General features: G+C 37.3%; 1 protein-coding gene across 2 annotated transcripts; it reads left to right on the top strand.

The window, feature by feature from the left end:
• Positions 1 to 3,350: 3,350 nt before the first annotated feature.
• rps27.1 (ribosomal protein S27) lies at positions 3,351 to 12,219 on the top strand. 2 transcript variants are annotated; one of them, XM_072705601.1, is made up of 5 exons: positions 3,351 to 3,437; positions 4,089 to 4,197; positions 6,026 to 6,136; positions 9,863 to 9,933; positions 10,553 to 12,219. In XM_072705601.1, the coding sequence occupies exons 1-4, from the start codon at positions 3,432 to 3,434 to the stop codon at positions 9,892 to 9,894; spliced, it is 258 nt and encodes an 85-aa protein (XP_072561702.1). In that variant the 5' UTR covers positions 3,351 to 3,431; the 3' UTR covers positions 9,895 to 9,933; positions 10,553 to 12,219. The 2 variants fall into 2 exon arrangements, with proteins under 2 accessions (XP_072561702.1, XP_023695530.1); XM_023839762.2 differs by lacking the exon at positions 9,863 to 9,933.
• Positions 12,220 to 13,224: the final 1,005 nt, after the last annotated feature.

The following is a 13,224-nucleotide window of genomic DNA, read 5'->3' as shown; positions in this document are numbered from 1 at the left end:
CAGCCTGCACAGTGGTAACAAGGCATGATGGATCCATGTTCTCATTCTGTTTACGCCAAATTCTGACTCTACCATTTGAATGTCTCAACAGAAATCGAGACTCATCAGACCAGGCAACATTTTTCCAGTCTTCGACTGTCCAATTTTGGTGAGCTCGTGCAAATTGTAGCCTCTTTTTCCTATTTGTAGTGGAGATGAGTGGTACCCGGTGGGGTCTTCTGCTGTTGTAGCCTATCCGCCTCAAGGTTGTGCGTGTTGTGGCTTCACAAATGCTTTGCTGCATACCTCGGTTGTAACGAGTGGTTATTTCAGTCAAAGTTGCTCTTCTATCAGCTTGAATCAGTCGGCCCATTCTCCTCTGACCTCTAGCATCAACAAGGCATTTTTGCACACAGGACTTCCGCATACTGGATGTTTTTCCCTTTGCACACCATTCTTTGTAAACCCTAGAAATGGTTGTGCATGAAAATCCCAGTAACTGAGCAGATTGTGAAATACTCAGACCGGCCCGTCTGGCACCAACAACCATGCCACACTCAAAATTGCTTAAATCAACTTTCTTTCCCATTCTGACATTCAGTTTGGAGTTCAGGAGATTGTCTTGACCAGGACCACACCCCTAAATGCATTGAAGCAACTGCCATGTGATTGGTTGATTAGATAATTGCATTAATGAGAAATTGAACAGGTGTTCCTAATAATCCTTTAGGTGAGTGTATGTGCTTTAGAATTACGTGCAGTTCCAGGTCACAGCCCTGACAATATTGCATGTTCCACGCTTAATAACCGTAATCTGTAGGAATCAGTCCATTTCACTTTGTCGTTACTCACAGCCAGAGTCCATAATTACTAATTTTTTCTCATAAATTGACCATTTTGTTTCTCATTCAGCGTTTAAGTTCTGCATGTCACTGGTGTAATCTACTTTAAGGACTAGGCAACTGAAATTTTGTCAAAATAATCCCATATACAGGTATATATGAATCCCACCTTTTATATGATTGGTTTTAAATAGTTTCACAATGTCACCTAAACCCCCCCCCCCCCCCCCCCCGGCACAGCCATTTTATCAAATTTTTTTGAAAATCTTCCATTGTTATTAGAATATGACTGGTTAAAAAGCTGTTATGGAAATTAGACCTTAATTAATATTCTGTTAGTAAATTTTGTCATTTTGTAAAATAAAATAGAATGACTTGTTCCATCACTAGTGTTACAAGGTGTCACTGGTGTTATAGTGCTTTTATGACAAGGTTATTTCTGAAGAAAGTTTGTCTTTATATAGTATCTTACTTGAACTGTTGGAATGATCAGTTTTTGTACTTTTTTATCTCTGTTGTTCAAATTGCATGTCTGGTCTACTACAACCCCAATTCCAATGAAGTTGGGACGTTATGCAAATTGTAAATAAAAACAGAATGCAATGATATGGAAATCTCATAAACCCATATTTTATTCATAACAAAACATAGAAACATCAAATGTTTAATCTGAGAAAATGTATCATTTTAAGGAAAAGATAAGGTAATTTTGAATGTCATGGCAGCAACACGTCTCAAAAAAGTTGGGACAAGGCCATGTTTACCACTGGGTGGCATCACCTCTTCTTTTAACAACAGTCTGTAAACGTCTGGGGACTGAGGAGATCAGTTGCTCGAGTTTTGGGAGAGGAATGTTGTCCCATTCTTGTCAGATACAGGATTCTAGTTGCTCAACTGCCCTAGATCTTCAATGTCGTCATTTTCGTTTTATGATGCGCCAAATGTTCTCAATGAGTGAAAGATCTGGACCACTGGCAGGCCAGTTCAGTACCTGGACCCTTCTTCTAAGAATCCATTATGTGGTAATTGTGGCAGTGTGTGGTTTGGCATTGTCATGTTGGAAAATGGAAGGCCTTCCCTGAAAGAGATGTCGTATGGATGGCAGCATATGTTTCTCTAGAACCTGGATATACCTTTCAGCATTGATGGTGCCTTTCCAGATATGCAAGCTGCCCATGCCATATGTACTAATGCACCCCCATACAGTACATCAGAGATGCTGGCTTTTGAATTGAGCGCTGATAACACGCTGGGTGGTCTTTCTCCTCTTTAGTTTGGATGATATGGCATCCTTGGTTTCCAAAAAGAATTTCAAATTTAGACCACAGTTTTCCACTTAGCCACAGTCCATTTTAAATTAGCTTTGGCCCAGAAAAGACGTCAGCGCTTCTGGATCATGTTCAAATACAGCTTCATCTTTGAATGATATAGTTTTAACTGGCATCTTTGGATGGCACGGCGAATTGTGTTCACTGATAATGTTTTCTGGAAATATTTCTGAGCCCATTTAGTGATTTCTATTGCAGAATCGTGCCTATTTGTGAGGCAGTGCTGCCTAAGGGCCCGAAGATCTTGGGCATCCAGAATACTTGTCCCTTACACACAGAGATTTTTCCAGATTCTCTGAATCTTTTGATTATATTATGTAATGTAGATGATGATATTTTCAACCTCTTTGCAATTTGATCGATCATCTTTGAATGTCTCATCTTGTGATAACACCAGTGACAACCTGACCAAAACTTTGCCTTTTGCATTAACAATATGTTTGGAACTGAACTCTTAAATTTTGAGTGTATGCTGACAGGCCATGATCATAGACATATTAGGTTGGTTTCTTTTATGTTTAATTAAATTAATTTTCTATCATTCATTTCAATATGTATTAATTTCAATTCCCATTCCCAAATCCCATATAGAGAACGACCCATGTGTCAAGTTTCTGTCCTCTAAATTGTTTCTTAAAGAGGACAGTTAGACCTTTAAGATATGTCACGTGTGTGAGGTGTGCTATTTACCATTCCAAGTCTTTATTTACGCAAAAAAAAAAAAAAACATCTACATTAAAAACCGTTTTCCCTTGGATTTCAGGAGCATATGGGCAACTTCTTCTTTCCTTAGGTAAAACTACAAAAACTTAATGCAACAGAAGTGTGTAAAACAGTTGGCCATTAGTAAGTTCTAGTATTTTTGGTGACTGCTTCCCATTCCCAGGTCTCATTGCTTGCAATGCTCAAGTAGAGTGAAAACATGGTTTTACAAGCCCAATTTCGAATTGTACCCGTCAACACACTTAAGAAAAGTATAACAGAATAACAGCCATGGGCGTATGGCGTGTACATCATTGTACCAGAACTGGATGCACATGTACTTTAGTTTGAACATTTTTCTTTAGTTCGCTCCAGTGCCCGGTTTGGGTAGTATTGATCAATCAGAAGCAGATGCCATGCCTATCATTAAATGCATATTTATCTTAATTTTATTGTAGTTAATATTTACCCGTAATAGATCGGACTAGTTTAAATAAAAACAACCAGGTCACTTTATGAGTACTTCCTGCAGTTACGCGTGGACCTGCTTCCTACTTGGAAGAGTCACGGAGTGGCGAGCATGCCTGTGAGTGTGAGAGCCCACATTAAATCAGCCAGATAAATTTGTAGGAGTTGTTTGCGTGTAATTAAGTGACCGTTTTCAGGAAATGCAAGGAAATGGGCGCGTTTCGCTGGAATATGAATCTGGGTGTATGAAATTACACGGAAAGTGTGCGTAGATGGAGCGCGTGTTATAATGAGCGTGGGTCCAAGACAAAATGGCGACGTGCAGGCAACTATCACAAAGCGGCATGATCGTGTGTGTTTTCGTAAATGAGGAAATACTTAAATAGACACCACAGGTGAATTGGAATACTGAAGTCAGGCAAGTCATGCGCTCTTTCGGTTAGATCGATCAGAGTGGCTAAAGTCAGTCAGGTACGCTAGTGTGAAGGTCTGTTATCTATGGTTGTATTTAAAATTAACTTACGCTTTATTGTAACGACTTGCTTTAATTTTACTGTTTTTAATTCCTATGAACATTCAGTCTTGTAATGCGGCTCAGGCAGTGTCGTGTATTTCAGTTTGTTTATACTTTAATGTCTTCGTAAACTGATTACCGATTTATTTTATGCCAGTTCAGTGAGAATGTCATCCTTGTGTCAAACAAAAACATGCGGCTGGTTAGACTACTTCTTGAGAGCAACCTTGAAACTATGCTCTCTGTTCCTGTCAGCTCGCTAAAGATCTCTTGCACCCATCCCCTGAGGAGGAGAAGAGGAGACACAAGAAGAAGAGGCTTGTGCAAAGCCCTAACTCTTACTTCATGGATGTGAAGTGTCCAGGTTTGGCTCCTGATTCTCAAAGCTTATGTATATATGGGTGATTCCTGTTTTGGACCACATATTTGGCTGTCTGTTTTCTGAAAATTGGAATGATTGTATTTTATGGTTTAAACATTTTGTCAGGACTATACCATACTTAGCTATGAGGAATGCATGTTTGCCAAGCTCGGGGGTTGAAAATATTATAATTATGGGATGTTTTTTGTATATATTTCTCCAGATGTTTTCCACCCTGTTAGGGACATGTACATGGTAATCACAGAGTTTAAATAATGTACAAGTATACATTCAGTACAAATAATACTGAATACTGAACTTTTCTGGGATACAATGTGTCCCTTTTGCTATGATAAAAGTTTCATTCTTGTAGCATTAACAGTTTTAATTTTATGAATAGTAAAATGTCAGAATAATGGAATCTGTATATTTTTTTGTCCCCATTTTGTTGTCTTGTATGAGGAATTTTATTAATTAGAAATAAAAGTATATGTAGATGCATTATATGTACCTCATTTAACAAAACAATATACAAATATACCAAACACTTACTGTTGTTATTGGAATATTTTTTAAAAATCTTTGCCTAACAGGGTGGAATAGAATATAACAGGGTGGAACCGAGTAGGTCTCTTAACAAGTAGATTCAGATTCACAACAACAATACTACTACTACAACTAATAATAATAGTAATAATAATAATAATACCACTGTAGTAACATAAATAATTAAGAAATACACTCATAAAATAATAATAATACTTTTTGATTATACCATTATTATTCATTATCATACACAAGAAATACACTCAAATAATAAAAAGTCATTTTAATGAAAATAATAAATATTCTTGTACAATTTCTACTCAGTAGGCTGCATATCCCATACATAGCCTAACAGGGTGGAACCTAACAGGGTGGATTATTTCTAGCTAATTTAGCTCTAGCTCTTTGAGTGAGCAACATTTAGCGGGCACATACTCTACAGCTGATCAGCATTTAAATAGCTATTTTTAGCATGTTTTAAAAAATATTTTTTCCAATAAATATTTCCCATAATATATACTAACAGGGTGGAACTTTAAGGGTGCCTCAAACCGGTGTGTAATATATAATTGAGAAAAATACAAGAGAGAGTGACAGTTAAAGCTTACCTTAGTCTTCCAGTTGAATTTCCCCCCAAAAACAAATGATGTCACTTTGTGGAAATGGCTGTATGGATTTGTAATCTTTTTAGGGAGCCAAGAAACTAGGGGCTCACAGGGTGGAAAACGAATGTGGGGACATATAATATATTATATAATTACAGAAAACAAAATAAGTTTCACCAGATTTATTCCTTTCTCTAAAGGTAGTATACCCTAGTCTATCAAAATAATAAAGAATAAGTTTTGGTTTTTATAATTTTATAGTTTATATTTACTGAGGAAGTTGAATACATTGCATTTGGGACATGCTAAAATTAGTGCATATTCCAGAGAAATGGTGCTTTAAAGAGATGTAAAAAGATAATAAATAATAATTTATCTTTGTTAGAGCAATAGAAAACACCTAAACACATAATAAAATAGGTTTGTTATGAAGATTTGTCTAATTTTTATAAAAGAATAAGAGCCAGTTAAACACGAGGACATGAATATGTGGCCCAAAACAGGAATCACCCATATGTAGTGATCTTAAGCATATCTCACAGATATGCATAGTAAGCATATCTGTAAGAGGATAGGGCAACTTCTCATGGACAGGCTGCAGTGTGGTAAGACTTTCCCAGAATGAACTTTGCCTGTTTCTTGGTGAAGTAAGCAGTGCTTATTGGTGATCTGTGTCCTAGGGTGCTACAAGATCACCACAGTGTTCAGCCACGCGCAGACTGTTGTGCTGTGTGTGGGCTGCTCCACAGTGCTCTGTCAGCCCACAGGAGGGAAGGCACGCCTCACTGAAGGTTAGTCCATGAATCCTTTGTGTACACTAAGAGCCTGTTGTCTTTCGATGCTTTCTCTGATGCTATAAAGGTTGGATATTTCTGCAGCATTAAAATTTATTATTGAGGGTGAAATTGACAAACATTTTAGCTGGAAAATGCTGAAAAATTGGTCATTTCAATGTGGTTTTTGAAATACAGTGGTACCTTGGAACATGAACTTAATTTGTTCCAGAAAGCTGTTTGAGTTGCAATTTGATTGAGTTGAATTTCCCCATCAGAAATAATGTAAATTAATTTCATCCATTGACTCCCAAAATAATGCCTAAACTTACCTAACCTACCTAGCTAATGATAAAAAAGCAATGTAAAACTAATACACACATGAAAAAGCACACATACGAAAGAAATAAACATGAAATAAATGACAATTCCCTATTCCTAAGCAAGAACATAAAATGCGTGCAAGTCTCGCTATAATTTCCTTTTTAAGTTCTACAGTTACTCTCACTACTTTTCTCTTTGGTTTGCTGCTATCACTGCCCTCTTTCTTAGGGACCATGATTACTGTACCACTAAGTGTACTGTAGGTAAAGCACAAAAAAGATTCTCACATCGAACTTGGTCGAGAGGCACTACGAAACTGAGAGCGATTCATAGGCATCATCATCCCAGTAGGTCGTTCGCCTTTGTTTCAGCCCATCAGAGATGCATCTCGAGCTGTACAAGTTTTAGCAGGTCTATTTTGTTTTGTCGTGTTCCAAGTTCAGTCAAGTTGTGGTTATATTTTTCTCGACCAACCCATTCCAGGTCCAAATTCAACCCATACAAATTTTAGCAGGAACGGTCAAGTTCCAAGATTTAGGTTGAGGTACAAGTAAAAAAATTCAACAGACCTGTCCGAGTTGGTTGAGTGAAGAGGTGTTCGAGTTCCAAGGTTCTACTGTAAATAATGACAAGACATACACTACCAGTCAAAAGTTTTAGAACACCCCATTTTTTTATTTATGCAGTTTAATGTCTCATTTGCACTCTGAAATTAAAGCATAGTACAAATAAGCAATTGGAGTTAAGAAAGAAATCAAGGAATCAATTTATAGACCAAAATGTATTCTAAACTTTTGTCTCATTAAAGTAGCCACCTTTGGCAAATATAACAGCTGAACACACTCGTCGCATTCTTTCTACAAAAGAAATAAAATATTCTTCAGAAAGTTCTTCCCATATCTGTTGCAGAAGTTCCTATAAATGTGTGGCACTTGTAGGTTGGTTTGCTTTCACTCCTCTGTCCAGTTCATCCCAAACCAGCTCGATGGGGTTTAAGTCTGGAGACTGTGCTTGTCATTCCATGTTTTCAAGCTTACCATCTTGTTCTTTTTTCCTAAGGTAGTTCTGGCATAGCTTGGACTTATGGTTTGGGTTATTATCTTGATGTAGGATGAACTCCTGACCAACTAGGCGCATACCAGAGGGTATTGCATTCATGCAGCGCAGAATGCTGTGGTAGCCGTTTTAGTTCAGGGTGCCTCTCACTCTGTACAAGTCACCGACCCTGGATCCAGCAAAACAGCCCCAGACCATCACACTTCCTCCTCCATGTTTGACAGTTGATGTCACACACTGTGGAACCATCCTTTCGCCTACTCCACAACGTACAAAGATCCTGCGTGATGAACTGAAGATTTTAAATATGGATTCATCAGTCCATAATACCTTCTTCCAGTCTTCAGTAGTCCAATGGCGATGTTTCATGGCCCAGGCAGGCCTCTTTGTCTTATTCTGACGTCTTAGCAATGGCTTTCTTGTTGCAACTCATCCTGTCAAACCTGCAGCTCGAAGTCTTCTCTTCACAGTTGAAACTGAGACTTGCTTACTACGACCACTATTAAGCTGTGCTTGAAGTTGTGATCCTGTGAGCCGCCTATCATGCAAGCTGTTAACTCTCAGAAACTTGTCCTCTGATGCAGTTGTGGCTTTGGGTCTGCCAGACCTCTTTCTGTCAGAGTTTGCCCCAGTTTCTGAGTGCCTTTTGATGGTGAAGGAAAGTGTACTCACAGACACCTTGACTGTCTTTGCAGTTTCTCTGTAGGAAAGAACTACATTTTTAAGTTTTATGATGGTCTGTCTCTCTTCCATTGTTAGCATTTTTCTTGCCATTTCTGTAGCAACACACTACTTTCTGCAGGTATAATACTGTTCAACTGATGCTCATGAGGATATGGTACCACAGTGTGTTCCAACACTGCTTTTATGCAGACAGAGGGGGTTGTAAGTAATCCAGGAAAGTTGGAACACCTGTGGGGAATTAGTAGCATCAGCTTTCAAGGCTTGATGAACCTCTATTGCTGCAGAACAGCTTTAGATTGTTAACCCATTTTGTGTTCCCTGAAAAGACCTTTTTGTATAATTCTGAAATGTACATTATTTTTCAGTTTTGGGCAACCTTACCTTTTTTTAACCTCTGGCAGTTCACCACTTCACCATTTCAAGCTATTCATTGGACTTGAATGACTTGAATTGCAATAAATAACTGGGAAAATTGGGGTGTTCTAAAACTTTTGACTGGTAGTGTAGGTCGGTAAGAAATATCCTTTACTTTTGTGAAAAATGATTCAAAGGTGACATTTCTGGACAGAAAAATAAGTTGAATCTGGAGCCTTTTGGGCCCATTTTTGCCCTTTCCTCCAGTCAATGCACTTACCTGCCAATTCCATCCTAGTTACAGATATCTGTCAGCTAATCAGGGCCTTCATAGGTTAACTCTAGCCCTGTCAAGTACACGTTTGCAAGCGCGTCGAGGCCTAAACTCACCAGCAGATTTGGGCTCGGGGCAGTTTTATGTCGGTCGTGTTTGAGTCAGGTTCATTATAAAGTCATGATTTTATTTTGTATTCGTTGTACTAAGGCAGACAACATAAAAGTAAATAGGAAAGACTGAAGTTCACCTTACGTAAGCGTCGGAGTGTGCTTATAGCTAGCTAATGTCTGTCATGGGCAGAGCTTTTAACCTCCAAACAGTGTGGGGAAATTTGACTTTGTAATTACCTAGTCATTCTTTTGAAATCTTGCAATTGTGTTTCAAGATAGTGAACCCATGTAGGGGTTGGTAAGGTCAAAAATATTAAATATTAATTTTATTCTGGCAGGATCATGATTCACAATGTTATCACGATTCTTTTTTTTAAGACTTAATAATAATAATTATTATTATTATAATTATTATTATTTACAAGTTACAGAACAGTACAACCAAAGTAATTCCCTTATTTTTAAAAAATATAGTCATATAAGGTAGCAAAACCTAAAAGAAAAAACAGAGCATACTCTTTAGGGTATTTTCTGTTGAGATGGTTAAAAAGGTTTGTCGTTTAGCCAGCCAGCCACCGTGCAAGACCTCATCTTTGCAAAAATATAAACAATGAAGAACTGCAACTGATACAATGTTCATTATGTAAAGCTGTCACGATTACCTGATTAAACTTAATTACTAAAAACCATCAACTAAAAACAATTAAAGTGAATGAAAATGTAGTCATCTGCAAGTATTGCAAAACAACTTAAATATCACCACAGAACGACTGCAATGCAAATATATCTTAAAAGAAGCCTTGCAGAGCAGCCTAGCCTGTCTGTCATTCAGTTAACTTAAATTATTTTGCTTAATTTACTGTTCCTGTATGTCAAAATAATTACTGCTAAAACGAAGGTCAGCCTTGTCACTGAGCCACATCATCTGACTTAATACAGGGTTGCCAACTTTTGTCAGCTGGCTGGCATGAGATTTTCAATTCGAGACAAGTCTACACGTGCATTTACATGTATGTAACAGTTTTATTACCTTGTAGATATTCTGTACGGTTTGTAAACTATCCCAACACTTTAAATGTGCCTAATTTTAGGTTTATAATGGAATAATATAGATTTACTGTATGATTTCCTGTGAAAGTGTCTAAGCAACATCTATCCATCCATTTTGTAAAAGTTGCCATTGGGTTTAAGTTGAGCTTGGGTTGAGAAATTCAATTAATATTTGGCCTCCCGTCAGATCTAAATGTTATGGGCTCAGCTCAGGATAATATTTCAAGCTCACGCAGGACTCCACTATCAAGATGTTCATCATTTTCATATGATAAACCTAAAAAATGTTTTCCCCTAATTGTACTATATAATTTTTTACCTTATGACTGATATCTTTGTGATTTCTGTAAAGTAATTTGAAAAAGTCTATGGATTGTGTGACTATATATGAGTACATTCTCTGACACCTGAAGGGAATGTTGCAGTTATGTGTACTGTGTCCTGCCATTATCAAAGAAACAAAAAGTCAGGGAATTTCTTTAGTTTTATGTAAAAAGCCATGCAAACAGTAGAATAGCCCTTTATATTATTATGGGACAACCAGTATATTAACCAAAAATATCTTCTTCCTTGATGCAGGATGTTCATTCAGGAGGAAACAACATTAGCTGCTTGTTGGAAGGCTGGCGCTGAACTGGAGAAGCTCAGCACTTTTTATTTAGTTTGGACTGTAGCAGAGTCAGAGGGCCGCTGAACTGCGTTAGGCCCGATACCTGGAAGAGGAGACGTGAACCAGCTGGACTGACTGATCACTGTAACTCCAAGCTATGGCCTTGTCTCAATAAATGTGGTCTTTTGGGTAGAAGTTGGGGATCACATATAATTGACCTGTGATTTCTTGTTTTTTATCCAGTTTTCTTATATGATTATAATATGAAATTTCTTCTACCTGTGATTTTTGGAGACATCTAAGGTAGTTTCTTTCAACCTGGTCCTCAGGTTGAGAAACCGTGTTCTGGAGATTAGGGAGAATGTATGAGAGTGATTCTGGAGCATTCATATGCCTGTAATTCCTTCAGCATATGCAGTGGTCAGTTGTAACACCTGGAAGCCACATGCTGCTTTGTGGGTTTTCCAAACAGTTTTTTGTGAGTAATTTTTTTTAATTTTTTAATTCTGGACCTTTTTCAGCTTCAGGTAAAATAGTGATTCTGTCTGGAGTTTGACTGAAACTTTGAATGTGGCAGAAAAAAATGGCAGCAGGCTGGAGAGTAACCCTAAGGGGAGCCAGTGGAGAAGCCATTGCTAACAGGTTAAAGTCCTTGGTCACTAAAAGTTACTTTTTTATCTATAGATAAGAGAGATCTAATCCTGAGCCATTCTCTGCCTTGCACTGGGATAGACTCCGTACCACCCAGCAAAATAGAAAACGAATAGATGTTCCTGGATTTTGTGTTTCAATCATTTCAAGAATTAAGCTTTCTTTGATATGAAAAAATACATGGATTAATATGGAAGATGGTATTAGTCTTTACAGTGCATGGTTCTCCAAGTAAGTTCCTAATATAAGGATTATGAGTTTGAGTTCTGGCTCTGGTGAAATATCTGCTTGTTTTATTCATCGGAATACTCGTCTAAATATGAGAGCATCAGGGTCATTTTACCTCTTTGGTTTTGGGGAGTGGGGAAGGGTTATCATGTTTGAAGACTTTTTCTCTGTTTTAATCAGGAGAGGATACATAACCTTAAATCCCCTGGCTTGTATTTATGAACTACTTGAATTTTAGTGCTGAATGTCTGAATCTGTTGTTCCTGTCATGTTCCAAACAGATCTGCTTGCACATCAGCCTTCCTCAGTTATCAGGTTATAAAAAGAGTCATAGGTGACATGCTATTACATAATCAAAGTTATCTGACAGATTAAAAAAAACAAAGTCAGTCCATTTGAAGTGTTCTCTCTTTTCTGCTTATTAGAGTTCCTTTATAGTTTGGTGGCTCAGGTGTCAACAACTCTTCTGGCTGTACTGTCCGTGAAGTAAATTGTCAGACAAATCATTCGTACTGATCTTTGGGTTTTATGTTTGTGAGAATAGTTATATCTTAGATAATTTTTTCATTGACTATATCTTTGTTTATTCATGTGTATGTGAAGAACAGTGTTTTTTTTATGGGGAAAACAATGCTAATACCTTTACAGATTGCTTATGTAAGAGAAATACCAGAATACCCAAATAGGCTTTGCAAAACATACTGTTCCCTGCAGAATGGCAAGTAAAGAAGCTTATTAAACCTGTTCATTGACCTTCTCTCAGAAGTCCACCATATTTTTGTGATTCTTAGGCTTAAATCCAGACCTGGTAATGTCCAATGTCATTTTTTTTTTTTTTCCTCTAACCTTCTGAAGTCTGAGGCCTCTCAGCCACTTTTGATGTAGTCTGACATGCCTTGACATTTTTAAATATTTCACTTATCTAAAAAGCATTTATCCCAATGTGCTACAAATGCTTTATTAACTCAGCAACAATAAGGTGCAACCGTTTAAAATGTAATTTTTCTATTTTTTGTTTAAATCAACTTACACGTTTCATCAGTGTAACTCTTTTTTATGTTTTGACTATAAAACACTTTTAACAGTCTGTCAGCAATTAGGTTGATTATAGTGATGTTGCTGGATGTCTTGATATCCCACCTCCAAACTTTAGGGCTGAAATTATACAGTGCAGTGTTTTCACTTCAGCCATGCAGATGGGGTTATGCAACAGATCTGGCTTTTTTAGCCATTGAAACATTCCCATCTATGGGGGGATGCATCCAATGAAGCTGGCTTCTCACAAAACTTGTAAATCCTGCTGATAATAAAGTGACATGCTGGAAGTATTTGCAGAGACAGGATTGGGAATTCATGTGAAAGTTCCAGAATAAATTATAAACGTTATCGTAAGTACACACCGTCATTTCACAGTATGATTTTTATTTTGAAGAAACAGGTTCTATATAAAACAATGAACCATGTACCCAAAACACACAGACAAGAAAAATATTATCCAAGCATTTTAATTTTAAAATGGATGTAATTTCTTATTTTTGTTTTAAAGACATAAAATTCTTCAAAAACACCTTGTATAGAAATATTTAAAACATTGTTTTTAGTTTGGTTTTCTAAGCTACAGAGAGAGTTTCTCTTCACGGTAATAAGCAGAGCTTCTGGCCAGCAGCCCAAACCACAGAAGGAAATCAGCTGCTCTGCCATCTGATTCCTGTTTTTTAAAATACACTTTATAAAGCTGCAGTTCTGTAAAGCTGACCTCTGT

Source organism: Paramormyrops kingsleyae, chromosome 23, assembly GCF_048594095.1.
Source record: "Paramormyrops kingsleyae isolate MSU_618 chromosome 23, PKINGS_0.4, whole genome shotgun sequence".
Classification (NCBI taxonomy): Eukaryota; Metazoa; Chordata; class Actinopteri; order Osteoglossiformes; family Mormyridae; genus Paramormyrops; species Paramormyrops kingsleyae.
This window is presented reverse-complemented; position numbering and strand designations above follow the sequence as displayed.

Excerpts from the sequence above, each read along its gene's own strand:
- rps27.1 (XM_072705601.1), top strand. Across the intron at positions 4,198-6,025 it reads CATGGATGTGAAGTGTCCAG|GGTGCTACAAGATCACCACA; the intron begins GTTTGGCTCCTG and ends TCTGTGTCCTAG. Across the intron at positions 6,137-9,862 it reads GAAGGCACGCCTCACTGAAG|GGTTGCCAACTTTTGTCAGC; the intron begins GTTAGTCCATGA and ends GACTTAATACAG.